The sequence below is a fragment of the Cherax quadricarinatus genome, chromosome 56, assembly GCF_038502225.1.
Source record: "Cherax quadricarinatus isolate ZL_2023a chromosome 56, ASM3850222v1, whole genome shotgun sequence".
In the NCBI taxonomy this organism is placed as follows: Eukaryota; Metazoa; Arthropoda; class Malacostraca; order Decapoda; family Parastacidae; genus Cherax; species Cherax quadricarinatus.
In genome coordinates, this window is record NC_091347.1 from 17202067 (window position 1) to 17228353 (window position 26287).

Below are 26287 nucleotides of genomic sequence, written 5' to 3' on the forward strand. Positions count from 1 at the left end.
GGGAGTTGACGTGTCAGCGGATGGATTTATGAAGGATGAGGTTAATCATAGAACTGATGAGGGAAAAAAGGTGAGTGGTGCATTGAGGTATATGTGGATACAAAAAACGTTATCTATGGAGACAAAGAAGGGAATGTATGAAAGTATATTAGTACCAACATTCTTATATGGGTGTGAAGCTTGGGTTGTGAATGCAGCAGCGAGGAGGTGGTTGGAGGCAGTGGAGATGTCCTGTCTAAGGGCAATGTGTGGTGTAAATATTATGCAGAAAATTCGGAGTGTGGAAATTAGGAGAAGGTGTGAAGTTAATAAAAGTATTAGTCAGAGGGCTGAAGAGTGGTTGTTGAGGTGGTTTGGTCATTTAGAGAGAATGGATCAAAGTAGAATGACATGGAGAGCATATAAATCTGTAGGGGGAAGGAAGGCGGGGTAGAGGTCGTCCTCGAAAAGGTTGGAAGGAAGGGGTAAGGGAGGTTTTGTGGGTGAGGGGCTTGGACTTCCAGCAGGTGTGCATGAGCGTGTTCGATAGGAGTGAATGGAGACGAATGGTATTTGGGACCTGACGATCTGTTGGAGTGTGAACATGATATGTATGCAAGGGATGGGGTTCATCTCTCTGGGGCAGGGGTGGTAGCACTTGCAGACTCGATTGAGAAGGCCATTGGTGAAATGCCTATGATTTTAAACTGATGGAAGATAGAGGTATGGGTGTGTGTGGGAAACAAGCAGGTTGCAACACTAGGGTTGGAAACAGTAAATGTATAAAAGGCATTCAGCATGAAGTTATAAATAAAGACAATAGAACAGGTCAGCAAACAAAGGGGGACAGCAGAGGGCAGCAAGGGACTAGCTCCCTTAAGGTTTACTATACTAATAGCAGGAGTGTTAGAAATAAGATAGATGAGCTAAGATTAATTGCAAGTGCAGGAAACATAGATATTATTGCTATAACAGAGACCTGGCTCAATCTGAAAGATAGAGAGATGCCCTCTGAATGTCACATACAAGGCTATAAATTATTCCACACTGACAGGGTCAACAGGAAAGGTGGTGGAGTAGCGATGTATGTCAGAGACAATTTAAATTGTTGTGTTAGACAAGATATTAAATTAGAAGCGTCAGCCACTGAATCTGTTTGGTTACAGCTTCTCGAGGGCCGAGAAAAACTAATTTTGGGTGTGATTTACAGGGCCCCAAATCTTGATAGGGAGTGCAGTAAACTTCTATGGGACGAAATTCGTAAGGCATCTACATACGAAAATGTTGTGCTAATGGGAGATTTCAACTATAGACAGATTGACTGGAGCAATTTGACAGGAAATTTAGAGTCGGGTGACTTTCTTGATACGATCCAGGATTGTTTTTTAAAACAGTTTGTGACAGAGCCAACTAGGGGAAATAACCTCCTTGACTTGGTTCTTGCCAGTAGGGAAACACTAATTAATAATCTTGAGGTTAATGATGAGCTTGGGGAGAGTGATCACAAATCACTCAGTTTTAACATATCATGGAATTCCCCTAATAATGGCAATCAAGTCTCCGTCCCTGACTTTCGCTTGGCTGATTTCATAGGACTGAAAAATTACTTAGGTGGGCTGAACTGGAATGACCTGACTAGGGGTCAGGTAGGTGGTGATGGTTGCCGATATGATGCTTTCCAGGGCATAGTTCTAGCTGCTCAGTCAAATTATGTTCCAAATAGGGAAATCAGATCAAACAAAAATGATCCTAAATGGATGAACAATAGATTAAAATATCTGATTGGTCAAAAGAGAGGCATATATAGGCAAATCAAAAGAGGAGAGGGGCAATTAAGAAATCGATATATTCAGTTAAAGAGAGAAATAAAAAAGGGAATTAGAAAAGCAAAAAGAGATTATGAGGTTAAAGTTGCAAGAGAATCGAAGACTAACCCAAAAGGATTCTTTCAGGTATACAGAAGTAAGATCAGGGACAAGATAGGCCCACTCAAAAGTTCCTCGGGTCAGCTCACTGACAGTGATAAGGAAATGTGTAGAATTTTTAACACATACTTCCTCTCAGTTTTTACACAGGAGGATACCAGCGATATTCCAGTAATGATAAATTATGTAGAACAGGACGATAATAAACTGTGCACTATTAGGGTCACAAGTGACATGGTCCTTAGGCAAATAGATAAATTAAAACCTAACAAATCCCCAGGCCCTGATGAACTGTATGCAAGGGTTCTAAAGGAATGTAAAGAGGAGCTTAGCACACCTTTGGCTAATCTTTTCAACATATCACTACAAACTGGCATGGTGCCAGATAAGTGGAAAATGGCAAATGTGATACCTATTTTCAAAACAGGTGACAGGTCCTTAGCTTCGAACTATAGACCAATAAGCCTAACCTCCATAGTGGGAAAATTTATGGAATCAATAATTGCCGAGGCAGTTCGTAGCCACCTTGAAAAGCATAAATTAATCAACGAATCTCAGCATGGTTTTACAAAGGGGCGTTCCTGCCTTACGAATTTATTAACTTTTTTCACTAAGGTATTTGAGGAGGTAGATCATGGTAATGAATATGATATTGTGTATATGGACTTCAGTAAGGCTTTTGACAGGGTCCCACATCAGAGACTATTGAGGAAAATTAAAGCACATGGAATAGGAGGAGAAATTTTTTCCTGGATAGAGGCATGGTTGACAAATAGGCAGCAGAGAGTTTGCATAAATGGGGAGAAATCAGAGTGGGGAAGCGTCACGAGCGGTGTTCCACAGGGGTCAGTGTTGGGCCCCCTGCTGTTCACAATCTACATAAACGACATAGATGAGGGCATAAAGAGCGACATCGGCAAGTTTGCCGATGACACCAAAATAGGCCGTCGAATTCATTCTGACGAGGACATTCGAGCACTCCAGGAAGATTTGAATAGACTGATGCAGTGGTCGGAGAGGTGGCAGATGCAGTTTAATATAGACAAATGCAAAGTTCTAAATGTTGGACAGGACAATAACCATGCCACATATAAACTAAATAATGTAGATCTTAATATTACGGATTGCGAAAAAGATTTAGGAGTTCTGGTTAGCAGTAATCTGAAACCAAGACAACAGTGCATAAGTGTTCGCAATAAAGCTAATAGAATCCTTGGCTTCATATCAAGAAGCATAAATAATAGGAGTCCTCAGGTTGTTCTTCAACTCTATACATCCTTGGTTAGGCCTCATTTAGATTATGCTGCACAGTTTTGGTCACCGTATTACAGAATGGATATAAATTCTCTGGAAAATGTACAAAGGAGGATGACAAAGATGATCCCATGTATCAGAAACCTTCCCTATGAGGATAGACTAAGGGCCCTGAAACTGCACTCTCTAGAAAGACGTAGAATTAGGGGGGATATGATTGAGGTTTATAAGTGGAAGACAGGAATAAATAAAGGGGATGTAAATAGTGTGCTGAAAATATCTAGCCTAGACAGGACTCGCAGCAATGGTTTTAAGTTGGAAAAATTCAGATTCAGGAGGGATATAGGAAAGTACTGGTTTGGTAATAGAGTTGTGGATGAGTGGAACAAACTCCCAAGTACCGTTATAGAGGCCAGAACGTTGTGTAGCTTTAAAAATAGGTTGGATAAATACATGAGTAGATGTGGGTGGGTGTGAGTTAGACCTGATAGCTTGTGCTAACAGGTCGGTTGCCGTGTTCCTCCCTTAAGTCAATGTGACCTGACCTGACTAGGTTGGGTGCATTGGCTTAAGCCGGTAGGGACTTGGACCTGCCTCGCATGGGCCAGTAGGCCTTCTGCAGTGTTCCTTCGTTCTTATGTTCTTATGTTCTTATGTGAGCAGGGTAATATTTAGTGAAGGGATTCAGGGAAACCGGTTATTTTTATATAGCCGGACTTTAGTCCTGGAAATGGGAAGTACGTCTGCACTCTATAGGAGGGGTTCGGGATCAGGGCCAGATTACCGCATAGGCAAACTAGGCATTTGCCTAGGGCCCCGCACATTTGGGGGCCCCGTGGTCCAAGGGGTTCAGGGGCTCATCCAAGACTGCACATGGTCCAAGTGCAAAGGGGTTCCTACCTAAAAAGTTCAAGTGTTTGGAGAGTAAAATTGATTTTTAAAAATTAATCAAAACAAAAATAAATAATGCAATAAAATAAAATAAAAATAAATAAACCTAACCATAGATGGCAACACTCAACACGCCTTTGTTTACATCAGAACAGCTGTGTTTTCCCGCTAATGGGTGAGTATGGGAGATTCCTCTCCAATTTTCTGTAGTAATTACACGTTATCTAGTAATACTATGCTGTCTTGAGTTTATTCTCTTTAAAATGCATGATTTAACAAGATAGTTATAATGGCTGTTGGTAAATGGTTTTGGTTGTCTTGATGTACTTTCCCTATTAAATTTAATATAAATAGCCAGAGTGTATTTAATTAGACCTTAAACAGGCTCACACCGACCCCCCTCCTCCCCCCCCCAAGCTGGAAGGGGTCGCTTCGCTTACCCGTAACTCAAGGGGCCCCGCCAATCTGAATAACCTAGGGCCCGGAGACTTCTTAATCCGGCCCTGTTCGGGATATTAGCAGTTTGGAGGGATATGTTGTGTATCTTTATACGTATATACTTCTAAACTGTTGTGTTCTGAGCACCTCTGCAAAAACAGTGATTATGTGTGAGTGTGGTGAAAGTGTTGAAAGATGATGAAAGTATTTTCTTTTTGGGGATTTTCTTTCTTTTTGGGTCACCCTGCCTCGGTGGGAGACGGCCGACTCGTTAAAAAAAAGACAGAAAAGGCCAGATTTTATCATCATACACTGAAACGGCCAGATTTTATCACCATACATAGGCCAGATTTTATCATATAAATTTGTAGATTTTATGATCATACACTGAAAAGGTCAGATTTTATCATACACTGAAAAGGCCAGATTTTATCACCATACATAGAAAAGGCTAGATTTTATGATCATACACTGAAAAGGCCATAGTTATGCACTACATTTCGGGCAAACATGGGGATAAACATCTTAAAATAGTAAGCACTAAAGGAGATGTGAACAATGAATTTAAGTTTGACGTCTCTCTCTCTTTAATACATCGACTACCTCCCACCAAGGTAGGGTGACTCAAAAAAGAAGAAACATTTTCACCATCATTCATTCAATCACTCTCTTGCTAGAAGTGTGCTGGCATCACACCTCAGATTAGTAAGTTTATTAAGTACAGGTACACATAAGTACAGTTACACAATTTAGGATATTAAAATTATTATATAGTATAATATGTGTAAATTTCCTAGGATAACCCAAAAAAAAGTTAGACGAAGTGACTTGTTTGTATTTGGGTCCTTGTAATATTTAATTATTACGACCCTCTGAACTACACTATCCTCACCTTCCTTCAGAGTGCAGAGTACCGGTTTCTCATTATCTCTTCAAAATGTTACCTTGCTTACACTCCAACAGCAAGTTAAATCATAAAAATCACTTGCCTCTACTCACTCTTATCTAACAAGCCTGTTTTATGTCCTAGCCTCTAGCACTCATAACCTCCTTTACCCCCCAAATAAAAAATGGTTATAACTATGACCATAATTTTTAAAGGGGTGGACTAGTAAGCCAGTGCAAAGCCTCGGTCAGATGACCAAAAGCTCCAGCTGCGGGTCATCATCTGACTAAGACCCGCGTCAGGAAACACTTGTCCTGTTTCCCAAGAAACTTTAAGTAACCTCTTAGTCCATCACTCCCATCCAGGGACTACCTTGTCCTTCCTTCCACACAAAATGTATATACCCTCTTAATTATCCCATTTTTCTTCTCATTTCTGTCTAGGTACTTATGAATTTTCCCTCGTCTTGATTTTTCGATGTGTGAAATATTTTCCTTTATATTCAAATGAATATTTCTACACACCAATAGAAAATTATCTTCAAAACTTTCAGTTCACTCAACAAATTTATGAAAACAAAAATGGGTTCAGTTGTCAAGGGATAACGGGCCATAAGTAAATAATAATAATAAAAAGCGTTTAAAAATGGCGTAAAAAAGCTATAACCTTTCTCCCTAAAATGAACCTGTTATTAATGGAGTGAATATATATGAACGTAAGTTCGAAGCAGCCGGGATTATGGAGTAAATTGATGATTGTTGGTGAGTGCCAGAGAGAGTGACAGGTGAAGTGTTAGGGAGGCAGCAAGTGTTAACAGTGCCAACAGTGAAGCTATAACACTTAATAAGTGAATCACCTGAATATTTATCCTTTAAAAGAGGTGCTATGACACTGGTGAAGAGCTCTTGATTCAAGGGAATTGCATATCCGTTCCTTGGATGGAACCAGAATGCCCCTCATACCCCAGGCACTGCATGACCCATCCCCCCTCCCCTACGTGTTTAACACTTCCCATTAATAATATATTTTACAATGGTGTTAGGACACACATGTTACAAACACACAAAAAGTACGTCATAATGATATAACTCAGGCTAATAAACTCAGTGTGACTTAATTTCCACTGGACTTCTTGCTCTTGTAATAAAATGATACTGATCATGTTTAGTGGGAAATGTCACACTAGTAGCAACTGTTTTATTGGTACAGTTTTGAGATTGTCACTTAGGGCTGCCGACCCTCACTGGTTAATAATGCCACCCTAGAGAAGTCACGTTTTAATTTGTAGATTGTAAGTAGGTACCTCTCAAAAGAAGTTGTGCTTTTCATCCAAGGAATTGAAAGTATCCTTTCCTTCCTTGGATCAAGCCCAATTGATTCTTACATCATATGAAACAAATAGTACCTACAAACTTAATAGTCTATAATCCCACTAATTTTTTTTTTTCATAATAATGTATAATGATATGCCCTTATAGTCTTAAGTTAGGCTAAAAGTTGTCTGAAGTGATCTGTGTGACCGCGGGATTTTGACGTGCAAAGTGTCGCTCAATTCTGTGTAAAAAAATAAATTTATATTTCTATATTTCCCAGGTGCTGTACAACCCCCTATGGGCTTGGCACTTCCCCTGAATATAATGATGTAAATTAAGTTTTAATTTTGGCATTTAGTAAACCTATAATTCAGTGAACTAATATTGGAGAGAAGATGGTCGGTGATGATGTTTGTGGATGGAAACGAAATTGTTTTGCTGTGATTGTAATAATGAACAATTCTTTTGTCTGTTGTTTCTGAATCGGTTGACCCAGTAGATTTTGTTCTGTATTTCTGATGCAAATTAAATTGATTGCTTACTCTACAAAATTTTATTTTTCACAGTAGTCGTGAGGATGCATGATATTAGTGCTCGTATAAGTATTACTGTACGTATATTAAATTTATGTTCATTACTCTTTTCATGTGTACATAATATCTGTGTGCTGTCTAGACCATAGCAAAAATAAATAAATCTTAGTTGTCTTCCTCTGCTCCACTTTTGTAATAAAAAAGAAGGACTGTGAAGGGCTGCAGAAATGTTGTCTTATGTATGAAAATTCCAGTGGAAATTAGTCACTTTGTTTTACTTTTTTGGGGGGGGTTACCCTAGGTAATTTACACATGTTAAACTATGTATGATAATTGTACTTATTTGTACCTGTACTTAAATAAACTTACTATAGAAGAACATATGTAAAGTGAGGTGTTATGATGAGATTTTTTTTTATATTATTGATTTTCTGTATCACAGTTAAAAAAGTCATAGTCAAAATCTATTTCCCCCAAAATATAATTAGAAGCTGCAATGACTGAGTTATACTTCATTTGTGATATAATTATGATATATAGTAGTTCCCCGTATCCACGGGGGATATGTTCCAAGACCTGCCTTGGATGCCTGAAACTGGATAGCAATTAGCTGCATGTCTTTCTTATATTTACACACATACCTATGATAAAGTTTAATTGATAAATTTCACACAATAAGTGAAGAATTAGCACTTTTTTGCTGATGGGATGCACTTCACAGCTTCTCTTAGGCTTTGAAGAACTGCCACCATCACTACTTTTGTGCTTGGGGTCATTATTAAGCAAAATTAAGGCTTATTTTCAGGCCATGGTGAACCATGGCAGCCGAATCTGTGGATACAGGGGTCATACTTTACTACATATAATTTGATACATATACATGCTCAAAAGAAAAACCAGTTAATATGCATTATCACTCTCCAGACAGTCATCCTCGGCCATATCTTTGCCAAGTTGACTTTATAATCTGATTACACATAAGTTTATAATCTGATTACACATAAGTTTATACGCTCTCTCCAAAACCATTAATAAATAGCATTAAAAACCATTAATAAATAAAAACCATTAATAAATATTTCAAAACTGACTTTGGCAAATGATTCTTTGACAATTTGGATTTTTAGTATTCACTCTTGTTGGAGGTCAGTACAGTACTTTCACCATAAGTTATGCTAGCTTTCAGAATATGTACTGCTAAATTGTATTAGGCTGAAGTAGGTGTGATACCGAAAAGTTCCACTGAGCTATCTATGTGCTAAAAAAAATTCATTTGCTATTGATATTCAAGTACTTTTCTTCTTCATTAAAAACTTCACACTGTTGTCTAAAGGTATTGCTTCCTTGGCCATTTTATCCTCCTTTATTTCTTTCCCTCAATGCTACCGCCTCTCTACCATCTTTCACATCTGCTGTCTAGCACTGATTTACCCTTAGCACTTAGCATTTTCCATGAATATAGTGATATTAATACATAATTGGCTACTTCAGAAGTGTAGAGAAAATTGTTCTGCCTAATAATAATGCTGCACAAGCAGCAATATTGTGCATTATCTATTAATTGAACTTGATATTTGCAGAAATGGTTTTTAGAAGCTCTTCATGATTAGATGTTATTTCGCTGAGGAGGAATATTTGTCATTGGTAAATGCCTTCAAAGGAATCAGCAATGCTCTCTTCATTATTAAGGTATATTTTTATGGATATCTATAACAAAATTTTCAATATAGGTACTCGGAATGCTACATTTTTGTGGTGTGGCTTCTTATTTTAGAAGTACACACCTGTACAGTATAGAGTAGCATTTGTATATGCTGTACCAATAAAAATGCTACCCTATTCACTATATGTTAAAATGTTTTACACCAACTGGAGTTACTTTAAGCCTCCAGCATTTAAATCATATTTTGAATGATTCAGCTTTAATCTCTGAGTTTGTATGTATGTACAGTAATTTATATTTTTAGTTGTAGTTCATAAATAACAAGAAGGCACAATAACGTGACTGGAGCAATACACAAATAACCCCCACATAGGAGAGAGGAGCTATGACGACATTTCGGTCCTACTTGGACCATTTACAAAGTCACACTAACAAAAGGAGAGGAGGGGGTATGGATAGGCCAGCAGACAGGGATGAGATAAGAGAAGTAGTAGGAAAGGAAGAAAAGTAGTGGAAAAGGTAGTAGTAGTAGTTGTAGTGGAGCCAGCCAAAGACTAAGGAAGAGGGGCACTACAAAGGAGCTTGGGGCTCACAAAGGGTAGGAACAAAAACACAGGGGGGAGGGAATAATAGTAATGGACTCAAAAAAACACCAAGGCAGAGAAAGAAAACCCACAGGAGAAAGAGGAAAGAGGAAAGGGAAGAGGGAGAAGAGGGAAAAAGTATGAGATTGTCACAGGTGTTCTGAAGTTTGGAGCATTTTACAGAGACAAAGCCAGGACTAAGATTCATACATGATTCATGCCTTTGGGTTTTCTTTCTCCTGCCTTGGGTTTTTTGGTCCATTACTATTATTTTCCCCCCTCTTTGTTCTTGTTCCTATCCTTTGTGGGGCCCCTAGCTCCCTTGTAGTGCTCCTCTTTCTTAGTCTTTGACTCCACTACTAGTACTACTACTACCTCTACCACTACTATTTTTCCTTTCCTACTGCCTCTCTTGTCCTGTCCCTGTCTGCTGGCCTATATATACTCTCTCCTTCTCTCCTTTAGTTAGTGTGACTTTGTAAATGGTCCAAGTCGGACTGAAACGTTGTCATAGCTCCTCTCTTCTATGTGCGGGTTATTTGTGTATTGTAGTTCATGTTTGTAATTAACAGTACATGAAGCTAAGCTCATATTATTCTGTTTTTATTATTATTTTTAAAGTTTTTAGCCTTTATATCATACTACTGTCTTTTGGGGCCCCTTCTGGTGATTTCCCAAACTGTAATTCAAGTACTGTAAATGTTTTTTGTTTTACATTTTTAACGCACTAGATATCTCCCACCGAGGTAGGGTGACCCCTGAAAAAATTTAGGAAACACATTTACATTCATTCATTCATTCACTGTCTTGCCAGAAGTGTGCTGATGTCAGAGTTCATATTGCCCTCCAAACTGCAACAACCTCACCCCTCCTTCAGAATACAGGCACAATACTTCTCAACTCCAAGGACTCGAGGTAGACTACGTAATTGGTTTTTCTGACTCCATTCATAAGTGTACCAAATTTCTGTATCAGAAACTACCAATCTGTTTTCTTGTATTATACTCTTTTTTATGGACTTAAAAGCACAATCAGATCTTGATGCATTTTCCCAAAATGGATTATGAGTCATAAAATTTTGTTTGAGTTTGTTATAACATGGGATGTATAGGATCTAATAATACAGTACTTGTCTGACATACACACACTGTGGAATCGTAATACAGAGGATATTTTCTACAACTCCATTGTTTACACCAGGTCATCTTAATGGGTATGACTTACTTCCACTCATGGGTCCCACCCACCTGTAATAGTATCCTTGATTATTGTACCTCACCACTTCTTCTATTGGCTGCAGTATAAATGCCTCCATTGTTGAGCCTCTGTATTAGATTCACTAAAGATAAGGAACTAAACACTTGTTAATCAAGGCTAAGGAACTAAACACCTTAAATTTACATCCACACTAATCAGAAAGTCCTGCCCATCTGTGATAATGTTTTCAACTACTGCACCTTTCCTCTGGCTCCAATATATATCTCAATCCTTATTCCTCTGCTTTGGATAAATCAAGACTAAGGGACAGCATCCTTTATTAAGGTTAATAATGGACTCAAACACTTAAAATGACCTCTCTACTTCTGCTATAACCAGTATAAAAATTGCCTTTATATGAGATTGAAAGAGCCTGCTGCACAGGTGAAACATCTTGTCAGTAAAGTTACCCAGGTGTTGCACTTGTGTCTTATTCCTCAACTTGTTGGAATTGTATACTGTGACATTATTTAATGATACTTGTCTGACACGGTAATATCATGGAATCTTGGTACAGAATATGTCTACAATTCCTTTTCAAACCTTTGGCTCAACTTTTGGGCATGACCTACTTCCACCAGTGGGTCCCACCAACCTGGGATGATGTCTTCAACTGCTGTACCTCTATTGATGAAAAAGACATGCAACACTTGGGTATCATCATTGATGAAATGTTGTACCTGTGCAGCAAGATTTTTCAGTCTTGCACAGAGGTTGACTAAAATACTAAAGACAATGAAAGGAGAGGGGGGGGCAATTTTGATGTATTCAGTCCCTTAGCCTTAGCAGGAGTTGTTAAGTCCCTTAGCCTTGATCTGTCTTAGTCAGAGGTATGGGGGTAGAGACTTTTACATATACGTACTGTACTGCATTTCTCCTCTTAGTCAGAGGTATGGGGTAGAGACTTTTACATATATGTACTGTACTGCATTTCTCCTCTGTTTCTGCATAAAGTCTCCATTCTTATTCCTCTGCTTAAAATAGATCAGGGCTGAGCGATTGAACATCTGTCAAGATTAAGGGAATGAATCTTCTAAAATTACCTCTCCACTTCTACCATTTCCAATATAAAAGTCACCCTTGTATTAAATAAAAAAAGAAGCCAGCGGCACACATGATACATCTTGTTAATAAATGATACATAGGTGTTGCATGTGTCTGATACTGTCAGCTAACTGTTAAATCTAAAAAATGAGATTTTGCTGTAATCTTTAAATCAATGAACAATTCTAGAAACAACAGACTTCGTCCTTTGTTTCCAAAAGCAGATTGCGTAGTGGACTCTGACATTAATAGAAATAAATGTCTGGAAGCAGCAGATATTGTGGAAACAACAGATTTTGTCCAATGTTTTCAAAATTAATTTACCTAGCAGATAATAACAATAACAAGACAATTCTGGAAACATCAGAGGGACTTTAGTCTTTGTCCAGATTTTGGCTGCTAAATCCAAAATCTGTTAAATAAAAGTTTTACTGACTTGTTGGTAGTTTTGTGCTTAATGGTGAGCTCTGACAAGCCAGTAAGTCAGATATTAGTCTTGCAGTAGGGTTAATTGTGTACATGATTTAGAGATTTGTGGTTGGTAGACAGTTGGTAGACAGCAACCACCCAGGGAAGTACTACCGTCCTGCCTGATGACTGTGAAATAGAAACCTGTAACTGTTTTGCATGATGGTAGGATTGCTGGTTTCTTTTTCTGTCTCATAAACACGCTAGATAACAGGGATATCTTGCTACTCCTACTTACACTTTGGTCACACTTCACAGACACACACATGCATATATATATACATACATCTAGGTTTTTCTCCTTTTTCTAAATAGCTCTTGTTCTTCTTTATTTCTTCTATTGTCCATGGGGAAGTGGAAAAGAATCTTTCCTCCGTAAGCCATGCGTGTCGTATGAGGCGACTAAAATGCCGGGAGCAATGGGCTAGTAACCCCTTCTCCTGTAGACATTTACTAAAAAAGAGAAGAACATAAGAACATAAGAACGAAGGAACACTGCAGAAGGCCTACTGGCCCATGCGAGGCAGGTCCAAGTCTCCTACCGGCTTAAGCCAATGCACCCAACCTAGTCAGGTCAGGTCACATTGACTTAAGGGAGGAACACGGCAACCGACCTGGTAGCACAAGCTATCAGGTCTAACTCACACCCACCCACATCCACTCATGTATTTATCCAACCTATTTTTAAAGCTACACAACGTTCTGGCCTCTATAACGGTACTTGGGAGTTTGTTCCACTCATCCACAACTCTATTACCAAACCAGTACTTTCCTATATCCTTCCTGAATCTGAATTTTTCCAACTTAAAACCATTGCTGCGAGTCCTGTCTAGGCTAGATATTTTCAGCACACTATTTACATCCCCTTTATTTATTCCTGTCTTCCATTTATACACCTCAATCATATCCCCCCTAATTCTACGTCTTTCTAGAGAGTGCAGATTCAGGGCCCTTAGTCTATCCTCATAGGGAAGGTTTCTGATACATGGGATCAACTTTGTCATCCTCCTTTGTACATTTTCCAGAGAATTTATATCCATTCTGTAATAAGGTGACCAAAACTGTGCAGCATAATCTAAATGAGGCCTAACCAAGGATGTATAGAGTTGAAGAACAACCTGAGGACTCCTATTATTTATGCTTCTTGATATGAAGCCAAGGATTCTATTAGCTTTATTGCGAACACTTATGCACTGTTGTCTTGGTTTCAGATTACTGCTAACCAGAACTCCTAAATCTTTTTCGCAATCCGTAATATTAAGATCTACATTATTTAGTTTATATGTGGCATGGTTATTGTCCTGTCCAACATTTAGAACTTTGCATTTGTCTATATTAAACTGCATCTGCCACTTCTCCGACCACTGCATCAGTCTATTCAAATCTTCCTGGAGTGCTCGAATGTCCTCGTCAGAATGAATTCGACGGCCTATTTTGGTGTCATCGGCAAACTTGCCGATGTCGCTCTTTATGCCCTCATCTATGTCGTTTATGTAGATTGTGAACAGCAGGGGGCCCAACACTGACCCCTGTGGAACACCGCTCGTGACACTTCCCCACTCTGATTTCTCCCCATTTATGCAAACTCTCTGCTGCCTATTTGTCAACCATGCCTCTATCCAGGAAAAAATTTCTCCTCCTATTCCATGTGCTTTAATTTTCCTCAATAGTCTCTGATGTGGGACCCTGTCAAAAGCCTTACTGAAGTCCATATACACAATATCATATTCATTACCATGATCTACCTCCTCAAATACCTTAGTGAAAAAAGTTAATAAATTCGTAAGGCAGGAACGCCCCTTTGTAAAACCATGCTGAGATTCGTTGATTAATTTATGTTTTTCAAGGTGGCTACGAACTGCCTCGGCAATTATTGATTCCATAAATTTTCCCACTATGGAGGTTAGGCTTATTGGTCTATAGTTCGAAGCTAAGGACCTGTCACCTGTTTTGAAAATAGGTATCACATTTGCCATTTTCCACTTATCTGGCACCATGCCAGTTTGTAGTGATATGTTGAAAAGATTAGCCAAAGGTGTGCTAAGCTCCTCTTTACATTCCTTTAGAACCCTTGCATACAGTTCATCAGGGCCTGGGGATTTGTTAGGTTTTAATTTATCTATTTGCCTAAGGACCATGTCACTTGTGACCCTAATAGTGCACAGTTTATTATCGTCCTGTTCTACATAATTTATCATTACTGGAATATCGCTGGTATCCTCCTGTGTAAAAACTGAGAGGAAGTATGTGTTAAAAATTCTACACATTTCCTTATCACTGTCAGTGAGCTGACCCGAGGAACTTTTGAGTGGGCCTATCTTGTCCCTGATCTTACTTCTGTATACCTGAAAGAATCCTTTTGGGTTAGTCTTCGATTCTCTTGCAACTTTAACCTCATAATCTCTTTTTGCTTTTCTAATTCCCTTTTTTATTTCTCTCTTTAACTGAATATATCGATTTCTCAATTGCCCCTCTCCTCTTTTGATTTGCCTATATATGCCTCTCTTTTGACCAATCAGATATTTTAATCTATTGTTCATCCATTTAGGATCATTTTTGTTTGATCTGATTTCCCTATTTGGAACATAATTTGACTGAGCAGCTAGAACTATGCCCTGGAAAGCATCATATCGGCAACCATCACCACCTACCTGACCCTTAGTCAGGTCATTCCAGTTCAGCCCACCTAAGTAATTTTTCAGTCCTATGAAATCAGCCAAGCGAAAGTCAGGGACGGAGACTTGATTGCCATTATTAGGGGAATTCCATGATATATTAAAACTGAGTGATTTGTGATCACTTTCCCCAAGCTCATCATTAACCTCAAGATTATTAATTAGTGTTTCCCTACTGGCAAGAACCAAGTCAAGGAGGTTATTTCCCCTAGTTGGCTCTGTCACAAACTGTTTTAAAAAACAATCCTGGATCGTATCAAGAAAGTCACCTGACTCTAAATTTCCTGTCAAATTGCTCCAGTCAATCTGTCTATAGTTGAAATCTCCCATTAGCACAACATTTTCGTATGTAGATGCCTTACGAATTTCGTCCCATAGAAGTTTACTGCACTCCCTATCAAGATTTGGGGCCCTGTAAATCACACCCAAAATTAGTTTTTCTCGGCCCTCGAGAAGCTGTAACCAAACAGATTCAGTGGCTGACGCTTCTAATTTAATATCTTGTCTAACACAACAATTTAAATTGTCTCTGACATACATCGCTACTCCACCACCTTTCCTGTTGACCCTGTCAGTGTGGAATAATTTATAGCCTTGTATGTGACATTCAGAGGGCATCTCTCTATCTTTCAGATTGAGCCAGGTCTCTGTTATAGCAATAATATCTATGTTTCCTGCACTTGCAATTAATCTTAGCTCATCTATCTTATTTCTTACACTCCTGCTATTAGTATAGTAAACCTTAAGGGAGCTAGTCCCTTGCTGCCCTCTGCTGTCCCCCTTTGTTTGCTGACCTGATCTATTGTCTTTATTTATAACTTCATGCTGAATGCCTTTTATACATTTACTGTTTCCAACCCAAGTGTTGCAACCTGCTTGTTTCCCACACACACCCATACCTCTATCTTCCATCAGTTTAAAATCATAGGCATTTCACCAATGGCCTTCTCAATTGAGTCTGCAAGTGCTACCACCCCAGCCCCAGAGAGATGTACCCCATCCCTTGCATACATATCATGTTTGCCATAAAAGTTGTTCCAGTTGTCAATGAATGGGATTGCAAGTTCCTTGCAGTATCTGTCTAGCCAGCAATTTACACCAATTGCCCTAGACAACCATTCATTTCCTACTCCCCTTCTAGGCAAGATGCTACATATGATTGGGATCCCTCCCTTAGACTTAATGAAATCTATAGCTGACCTGTACTTATCTAGCAGCTCTTCTCTCCTACCCTTCCCAATATCATTTCCACCAGCACTGAGACAGATAATGGGCTTGCTCCCATTACCTGACATGATATTATCCAGCCTGTTGACAATGTCCCCAACACCAGCTCCAGGGAAGCACACTCTATCTCTCATCTTCTTATTCCTATTACAAAAAGCACGGTCAATGTATCTTACCTGAGAGTCACCAACCACAAGAATGCGCTTACCTCCATTAGCAGGGGCAGTAGTACCCTTACCTTCACTGGCCACTGAAGTACATTCATCCTGAAGAACAGAGAAGCGATTTCCTACCTTCAGATCTTCACTCTTAACTTTCCTTACTCTGATGCGCCTTCCATTACTGTGAACTACTCGCCACTTGTAGCAGGTGCTGGGCTGCACCTCACTGCTGGTAGCCGTTGCTGCCTCCCCAACTACAGCCTCCTCACAGCGAGAGACAGACTGCACCTCGCTGCTAGAAGCCTCATTCCCCACAACTCCAGCCACCTCACACTCTCTCCCAGACCCATTGAGGTGGACCTTCAGCCTCCTAATCTCCTCCTGGAGAAGCAAGACCTCCTCCTTCAACTCTCCAACCTCAATTTTTAAAACACTGCAGAAGCAAGCCATGCTTTGTAACCGTCCACACTAATCCCCAAAGCAGCTCAGGGTCTGTGACCTCACGTGACGACTGACCACTGAGTACTGACGACTGACCACTGAGTACTGAAAAACTTTATAAAATTGGGATGCTTAAATGTGCGTGGATGTAGTGCGGATGACAAGAAACAGATGATAGCTGATGTTATGAATGAAAAGAAGTTGGATGTCCTGGCCCTAAGCGAAACAAAGCTGAAGGGGGTAGGGGAGTTTCAGTGGGGGGAAATAAATGGGATTAAATCTGGAGTATCTGAGAGAGTTAGAGCAAAAGAAGGGGTAGCAGTAATGTTAAATGATCAGTTATGGAAGGAGAAAAGAGAATATGAATGTGTAAATTCAAGAATTATGTGGATTAAAGTAAAGGTTGGATGCGAAAAGTGGGTCATAATAAGCGTGTATGCACCTGGAGAAGAGAGGAATGTAGAGGAGAGAGAGAGATTTTGGGAGATGTTAAGTGAATGTATAGGAGCCTTTGAACCAAGTGAGAGAGTAATTGTGGTAGGGGACCTGAATGCTAAAGTAGGAGAAACTTTAAGAGAGGGTGTGGTAGGTAAGTTTGGGTTGCCAGGTGTAAATGATAATGGGAGCCCTTTGATTGAACTTTGTATAGAAAGGGGTTTAGTTATAGGTAATACATATTTTAAGAAAAAGAGGATAAATAAGTATACAAGATATGATGTTGGGTGAAATGACAGTAGTTTGTTGGATTATGTATTGGTAGATAAAAGACTGTTGAGTAGACTTCAGGATGTACATGTTTATAGAGGGGCCACAGATATATCAGATCACTTTCTAGTTGTAGCTACACTGAGAGTAAAAGGTAGATGGGATACAAGGAGAATAGAAGCATCAGGGAAGAGAGAGGTGAAGGTTTATAAACTAAAAGAGGAGGCAGTTGGGGTAAGATATAAACAGCTATCGGAGGATAGATGGGCTAATGAGAGCATAGGCAATGGGGTCGAAGAGGTATGGGGTAGGTTTAAAAATGTAGTGTTAGAGTGTTCAGCAGAAGTTTGTGGTTACAGGAAAGTGGGTGCGGGAGGGAAGAGGAGCGATTGGTGGAATGATGATGTAAAGAGAGTAGTAAGGGAGAAAAAGTTAGCATATGAGAAGTTTTTACAAAGTAGAAGTGATGCAAGGAGGGAAGAGTATATGGAGAAAAAGAGAGAGGTTAAGAGAGTGGTGAAGCAATGTAAAAAGAGAGCAAATGAGAGAGTGGGTGAGATGTTATCAACAAATTTTGTTGAAAATAAGAAAAAGTTTTGGAGTGAGATTAACAAGTTAAGAAAGCCTAGAGAACAAATGGATTTGTCAGTTAAAAATAGGAGAGGAGAGTTATTAAATGGAGAGTTAGAGGTATTGGGAAGATGGAGGGAATATTTTGAGGAATTGTTAAATGTTGATGAAGATACGGAAGCTGTGATTTCGTGTATAGGACAAGAAGGAATAACGTCTTGTAGGAGTGTGGAAGAGCCAGTTGTGAGTGTGGGGGAAGTTCGTGAGGCAGTAGGTAAAATGAAAGGGGGTAAGGCAGCCAGGATTGATGGGATAAAGATAGAAATGTTAAAAGCAGGTGGGGATATAGTTTTGGAGTGGTTGGTGCAATTATTTAATAAATGTATGGAAGAGGGTAAAGTACCTAGGGATTGGCAGAGAGCATGCATAGTTCCTTTGTATAAAGGCAAAGGGGATAAAAGAGAGTGCAAAAATTATAGGGGGATAAGTCTGCTGAGTATACCTGGTAAAGTGTATGGTAGAGTTATTATTGAAAGAATTAAGAGTAAGACGGAGAATAGGATAGCAGATGAACAAGGAGGCTTTAGGAAAGGTAGGGGGTGTGTGGACCAGGTGTTTACAGTGAAACATATAAGTGAACAGTATTTAGATAAGGCTAAAGAGGTCTTTGTGGCATTTATGGATTTGGAAAAGGCGTATGACAGGGTGGATAGGGGGGCAATGTGGCAGATGTTGCAAGTGTATGGTGTAGGAGGTAGGTTACTGAAAGCAGTGAAGAGTTTTTACGAGGATAGTGAGGCTCAAGTTAGAGTATGTAGGAAAGAGGGAAATTATTTCCCAGTAAAAGTAGGCCTTAGACAAGGATGTGTGATGTCACCGTGGTTGTTTAATATATTTATAGATGGGGTTGTAAGAGAAGTAAATGCGAGGGTCTTGGCAAGAGGCGTGGAGTTAAAAGATAAAGAATCACACACAAAGTGGGAGTTGTCACAGCTGCTCTTTGCTGATGACACTGTGCTCTTGGGAGATTCTGAAGAGAAGTTGCAGAGATTGGTGGATGAATTTGGTAGGGTGTGCAAAAGAAGAAAATTAAAGGTGAATACAGGAAAGAGTAAGGTTATGAGGATAACAAAAAGATTAGGTGATGAAAGATTGAATATCAGATTGGAGAGAGAGAGTATGGAGGAGGTGAATGTATTCAGATATTTGGGAGTGGACGTGTCAGCGGATGGGTCTATGAAAGATGAGGTGAATCATAGAATTGATGAGGGGAAAAGAGTGAGTGGTGCACTTAGGAGTCTGTGGAGACAAAGAACTTTGTCCTTGGAGGCAAAGAGGGGAATGTATGAGAGTATAGTTTTACCAACGCTCTTATATGGGTGTGAAGCATGGGTGATGAATGTTGCAGCGAGGAGAAGGCTGGAGGCAGTGGAGATGTCATGTCTGAGAGCAATGTGTGGTGTGAATATAATGCAGAGAATTCGTAGTTTGGAAGTTAGGAGGAGGTGCGGGATTACCAAAACTGTTGTCCAGAGGGCTGAGGAAGGGTTGTTGAGGTGGTTCGGACATGTAGAGAGAATGGAGCGAAACAGAATGACTTCAAGAGTGTATCAGTCTGTAGTGGAAGGAAGGCGGGGTAGGGGTCGGCCTAGGAAAGGTTGGAGAGAGGGGGTAAAGGAGGTTTTGTGTGCGAGGGGCTTGGACTTCCAGCAGGCATGCGTGAGCGTGTTTGATAGGAGTGAATGGAGACAAATGGTTTTTAATACTTGACGTGCTGTTGGAGTGTGAGCAAAGTAACATTTATGAAGGGGTTCAGGGAAACCGGCAGGCCGGACTTGAGTCCTGGAGATGGGAAGTACAGTGCCTGCACTCTGAAGGAGGGGTGTTAATGTTGCAGTTTAAAAACTGTAGTGTAAAGCACCCTTCTGGCAAGACAGTGATGGAGTGAATGATGGTGAAAGTTTTTCTTTTTCGGGCCACCCTGCCTTGGTGGGAATCGGCCAGTGTGATAATAAAATAAAATAAAAGATGATGATAAAATTATTACAATATTAGTACTCGTCCTAGGTAGCAGGTTGGTAAACAACAACCGCCCAGGGAGGTACTACCGTCCTGCCAAGTGAGTGTACAATGAAAACCTGTAATTGTTTCACATGATGGAAGGATTGCTGGTGTCTTTTGTCTGTCTCATAAACATGCAAGATTTCAGCTATGTCTTGCTACTTCTACTTGCAGTTAGGTCACACCACACATACATGTACAAGCATATGTATACACACCCCTCTGGGTATTCTTCTATTTTCTTTCTAGTTCTTGTTCTTGTTTATTTCCTCTTATCTCCATGAGGAAGTGGAACAGAATTCTTCCTCTGTAAGCCATGCGTGTTGTAAGAGGCGACTAAAATGCCGGGAGCAAGGGGCTAGTAACCCCTTCTCCCGTATAAATTACTAAATTTAAAGGAGAAACTTTTGTTTTTCTTTTTGGGCCACCCTGCCTTGGTGGGATACGGCCGGTGTGTTGAAAGAAAGATTAGTACTCGTACACAGTTTTAAATAAATTTAAAATCCTCCTCAGGAAAGTAGAGCTTATGTTGTAGATATGACATATGATTGATCTCATCTAGAATATTTGGTAATGTATTGTGGATGATTGTGTTTTTAATTAAACTTTTTTAAGAAGTGATAATTACTTATTAAGAAATCTAAAACTGAAAGATGTAATTATTTTGTTATACATATAGTACTACATGTACATATATTTTTTAATGTCTAATGCTATTTTGTGTCTTGCAGATTGTCCCAGCAGTCGTTGGAACCAAAACTGTCGGTAAAATTGAACAAAAAGCTGGGAAATACTTTACTCATCTATGTAGCATTGGTCAGTTTGAAAAGAAAATGTTTGTTTTAATGGAACCAAGAAATACACAGTTTGTTGATACAGATGAAAACTCAAGATCATGTAATGATGTTTGTAGCCTTGACAGTAAAGAAATATGTTGCAATGTTTATGATAATGCACATTGCTCTCTTCAAAATGAAATGGAGGTTATACCCAGGGAAGATGGGCACTGTAAAGCTGATTCTGATATTTTAGGTTATAGTGTTATAGAGAAACATAAGTCTGACTCATGCTTGACAGTTCGGATTGCAGTGAAGAAAGGAAATTCATCAATAAAATCTGAAGATCAGAATGCAATTAATGAAATAGCCCATGAAGGTGATTCACAGAATGATCGAATGCCAAGGTGTATGACAACCCCTGGAATGTGGAAACCCCCTCGACGTAGAAAAAAGAACTTGTATTCAGGAAAGCGAAAAAAGAGCTTTCGGATAGAATGCATGGTACCAGGTTGTTTTACAAGAGCATACTCCAGTAGATTTGTTAAATTCCCAGATGATGTTGAGTGGAGAATAAAATGGGCCAGAAAATCCAAACTAAATGAAAAGTTCCCAGATGTAGATCCCAGAGAAGTTTTGCCTGGAAGAATTGGACTGTGCATGGGACATTTCAGAGAAGATGATTTTCACGTCATTTGCCGAGGGGATGGGAAGGTCTGCCAACTTAAAATGGGGGTGGAGCCCAGTATTTTTCCTTGGGGTGAATTACCATCAAATGTCAACTCTGCCATGAGTCTCTTTGAGAATACAAAATTTAGCCGTGAGATGAGGCTGCTGAATATAATGAAAAACGAATTGCATAGCATGATGAATCCTCCCAAAAGATTTTGTACTGTAGTTCCAGGAAATACTTTGAATTTGAGTGAAAATAATACCTTGAAAATGGAAAAATCTAGTATAGACCATCAGGACACCTCCAAAACGAGTAAATTTACGGAGTCGAGTAACTGTGAAACAAAAATCCTAAATGAGTGTGAGGATACCTCAACAGATCCACTAGATACATGTCAAAGTGACGAGTTTTGGAGCTTTCCAAGGACCCGTAAATTTAGAGTACCAATTAATTATGATGAAAGTATTTTATCAGAAGAGATCGATGATTTGGAGGGTGATGAAAGTAAATCATTAATTTGTTATTCTTCAAAAAGAAATAAAAGCAAAGTGAAATTACATTCTGAATCAAAGATAGTAAGTGAAAGTGCAGAATTGGAGGGTGATAAGAGTAAGTCTTTAATTTGTTATTCTTCAAAAAGAAATAAAAATAGAGTAAAGTTACATTCTGAGTCAGTGGTAATAAATGAAAATAAAGAAATTGCGAAGGATTCTACAGAGATAGTTGAAAACAATGGCATTACTTACAATCTCCCGAGGAAATGCAAAATGGAAGCAAAGGCTGTTTCTGATTCCAGTAATGTACGAGAAGTTGATGAAATTCTGCAATATTCCTCAGACCAGGAAAGCAATAAAGTTTTTGACAATTTCCTAATGAAGCAAGTTAGGTTCCCTCGTAAATCTAAGTTAAATAGTGGACTTTGCTCTATTATTACTGAGAAAAATAACAGTGTAACTTCGAAAGACAAAACGTTTGCAAGACATGGAAAACAGTATGACAAAAAAACAAAAAGAAAAAATGTAACAAATTTAAATTGTAATGAAGAGTGTGTGTATGATATTAAAATAGAGAACTGTGAAGTAGAGGTACCTGAAGTAGATTTTAATAATGAAGATTCCAATCCATCTTTTTCCATGAATCAAGAACAAATATGTGGAGAATTCAGTCATTTTCTGTCTCCCATTTCAAATAGTACATTGTCTAATGAACAGCCGTATCAAGATGTCCTAGGCTCTCTAAATGCTCAAATAATTGCATCATGTATAGAAGCTGCCATGACTCCCATGATGGCCAAGTTAGAATTGTTTCAGGGAAAAGTGGAAAGTAAAATAGAGCAGTTGGAGGGTAGAGTCAACTCCCGTCTGGAAAATCTAGAGGGAAGAGTTAACTTATGCTTAGAAAAACTGGAACATGTGAGCAGCAGTCATCATTCTAAAGCTTCAACTATATCATCAGGTATTTGGCTGAATAAGTGTGATCATGTCTCAGAAAATTCCTCTCATATAACACCCTCAAATGGCATGACAACTCCAGTGCATTATACAGATATCAGTCTCAAACCATTTGCCATCAGTGAAACAGAATATGAGATGATGGAAGGCTAAGCAGAGGTGAAGTGCTGAGAAAGAAGCACATTGTAAATGATTTCAGTGTAACAAACCTTAGATTGTGACAAAGTTGGTAAAGCATAACAAAATACTGTAGATCCTGGTGTTACATTTATATGCTTAGATTAAAGTGTCATAAATACAAATTGATGCATAAATGGGAAATGCTTGGACAGAAATATGAAAGCCAGCTAAAAGATGTGTATTTTGGCCTCAGTGAGAGAAGACTCTTCAGCCTTTGAAAGGTTTCAAACACACCAAGATATACAGACCCCTCTTACTTGTGTTTCATATTTCTGTTAGAGTAGTTTCTCACTTTATATTTACGTACTTGTCTGTACCTGGTGATGCTAAATCTCTGGAGCTGTTAGTCAGCTGTATGCATAAGTCAGCAAAATAAAAACTAAGGCTGATTGAAATTATGAATTATCAGTACAGTACTGAAATTTTTTGTAAGATTTTTGAGATCATCTGAAGATTGGCCCCAAAGGAAAACAGTTAACAAAAGTTATACAAGAGGTCTTTTTTTTTTTTTTAATATGTACCAAAACTAACCTAAAAAATCTTGCATAAGCTTCCTATAATTTAAGTAGTATAAAATTACTTATTTTACTTTATCTGTCTTTAAGAATGTGTTTAACTTTATTTAACTGTGTTTCTTGGGAAATAGTATAAATCTTCTGGTGACTTCAGTTTTTATGGACACTATTCATGCATGTCTCTTGTGGATGTGTTATTAATTTCTACAGTACCTTTATTTATCTGATGTACTGTATGTACTACAAGTATGATACAGGTATAAATCCAGAGTTTGGTCCAAGTAACTGCAAGGGAATATTGATAGGGATGGTTCATCAGTGGATCTCTTGAACAAAGGAGTCCATTAAGTTCATCTAGTTTCCCCATCCATTTACTAACTCATTAGTGCTTAACCTGACTGACCCAGTAATTTATACATATTTACATTTCCACTGTGGGTGTGGATGTGCAATTAAATGTGGAAGGCTAAATTTTTAGAATGTTTTAATTAATAATTGTCTTGATAAAAATGATAATTAATATGCAATTTATGAAATGTAAAGGAATATATACTGGTAAATATTTTTTTTATTTTGTTTAGTATTGTTTGACATATGGTAATATACAGTGGTGGGCACAGCTTACCGAAAAGTTAGCTTCGCTAATCCGCTAACTAAAAAATTAGCTCCGCTGACGCTAAACTGCTAAACAGCTGAAAAAATTAGCAGAAGCTAATGCTAACCGCTAACTTTTTCACATGAATTCAGATTCGGCTTAGCATTTTAGTCTTTTACTTTTAAATGACACGACCATCAGTGTTGATTACAAACTCCTACTGTATGCGGATGACAGTGCTTTGTTAGTGCCAGGTAAAGACCCATAAGATATAGCTAATGTAATAACACTAGAATTGGAGTCCTGCAGCAAATAGTTAGTAGACAACAAACTATTGTTACACCTCGGGAAAACGGAAGCCATACTCTGACGTGAAAAGTAAACTGAGAAGGGCAAATAATTTTAATGTCCTGTGTAATGGGGAACCCGTCACTTCAGTTTCCTCAGTAAATAAGACACATAGGCAACATTTAGGCAACTTTATTCCGAAACGTTTCGCCTACACAGTAGGCTTCTTCAGTCGAGTACAGAAAGTAGGCGGGAGAAGTAGAGATGTGAAGACGATGTAATCAGTCCATCACCCTTTTAGTCGAAGATTTGAGATTTTCAGTCCCTCAGCCTGGTGAAGTTCTGTTCCAAAGTCTGAAACTAACTGAAGATCAAGTGACAGTGTTGAGACTTAAATACTGTCGGAAGGAGAGGTGCAGAGTAGAAGTAGTGAGAATGTAGCCACTGAGAGGTCAGGTCCCTCTCAGATCAAACATTTCTCACTTGAAAAAGTTGTCCAAGGTGTTTTCTCTTCTGTACCAAGATGCCATTGTGTTGCAGTGTCTGACAGAGTAATTATCAAATGGTATACAATACCGACAAGTTGGTAGATAAGACACATAGGCAACTTTATTCCGAAACGTTTCGGAATAAAGTTGCCTAAATGTTGCCTATGAGTCTTATCTACCAACTTGTCAGTATTGTATACCATTTGATAATTACTCTGTCAGACACTGCAACACAATGGCATCTTGGTACAGAAGAGAAAACACCTTGGACAACTTTTTCAAGTGAGAAATGTTTGATCTGAGAGGGACCTGACCTCTCAGTGGCTACATTCTCACTACTTCTACTCTGCACCTCTCCTTCCGACAGTATTTAAGTCTCAACACTGTCACTTGATCTTCAGTTAGTTTCAGACTTTGGAACAGAATTTCACCAGGCTGAGGGACTGAAAACCTCAAATCTTCGGCTTCAAGGGTGATGGGCTGATTACATCGTCTTCACATCTCTACTTCTCCCGCCTACTTTCTGTACTCGACTGAAGAAGCCTACTGTGTAGGCGAAACGTTTCGGAATAAAGTTGCCTAAATGTTGCCTATGTGTCTTATCTACCAACTTGTCGGTATTGTATACAATTTGATAATTCCTCAATAAAATATCTGGGAATCCCCTTTGACCCATGCATTTCAGGAGAATTGATAGGGAACAGCATAGTAAAGAAAGTGAATGCCAGACTAAAGTTCCTCTACAGACAAGCACAGTGTCTGCCTACTGAGACACAGTGTCTACCTACTGAGACACAGTGTCTACCTACTGAGACACAGTGTCTGCCTACTGAGGCACAGTATCTACCTACTGAGGCACAGTGTATACCTATTGAGGCACAGTGTCTACCTACTGAGACACAGTATCTACCTACTGAGGCACAGTATGTACTTACTGAGGCACAGTGTCTACCTACTGAGGCACAGTATCTGCTTACTGAGGCACAGTGTCTACCTGCTGAGGCACAGTGTCTACCTACTGGGTACAGTGTCTACCTACTGAGGCACAGTGTCTACCTACTGAGGCTCGCAGGACCCTATGTCTAGCCCTTATACAATGTCATATGGACTACACTTGCTCTTCATGGTACTCTGCCTTGACAAAAAAACTGAAAGCTAGACTACAAATCACTCTGAACAAAATGGTAAGATTCATCCTGGACCTGTGTCCAAGAAAATATCTAGGCCTGGGTCCAAGAGAACATGT

At 39.1% G+C, this 26287-nt stretch overlaps 1 protein-coding gene across 5 annotated transcripts; it reads left to right on the forward strand.

Annotated features, from left to right (window-relative positions):
• Positions 1–5983: 5983 nt before the first annotated feature.
• LOC128700688 (uncharacterized) lies at positions 5984–24785 on the forward strand. Of its 5 annotated transcripts, none has more exons than XM_070097107.1 (4): positions 6053–6088; positions 8800–8908; positions 10281–10381; positions 20807–24785. In XM_070097107.1, exon 4 carries the CDS (start codon positions 20909–20911, stop codon positions 23126–23128), a length of 2220 nt encoding a protein of 739 aa, XP_069953208.1. In that variant the 5' UTR covers positions 6053–6088; positions 8800–8908; positions 10281–10381; positions 20807–20908; the 3' UTR covers positions 23129–24785. The 5 variants fall into 5 exon arrangements, with proteins under 5 accessions (XP_053649969.2, XP_069953206.1, XP_069953208.1 ...); XM_070097108.1 differs by lacking the exon at positions 6053–6088 and adding an exon at positions 6112–6134; XM_053793994.2 differs by lacking the exon at positions 10281–10381 and having other exon boundaries at positions 5984–6088.
• The last annotated feature ends 1502 nt before the right edge of the window (positions 24786–26287 follow it).

What these genes read in the sequence shown, in the direction of transcription:
- LOC128700688 (XM_053793994.2), top strand. Translation starts at nt 8,822, where the DNA reads ATGATTAGATGTTATTTCGCTGAGGAGGAATATTTGTCATTGGTAAAT. An exon ending in ATGCTCTCTTCATTATTAAG is followed by an intron (nt 8,909 to 20,806) that starts GTATATTTTTAT and finishes TGTGTCTTGCAG; the next exon opens with ATTGTCCCAGCAGTCGTTGG.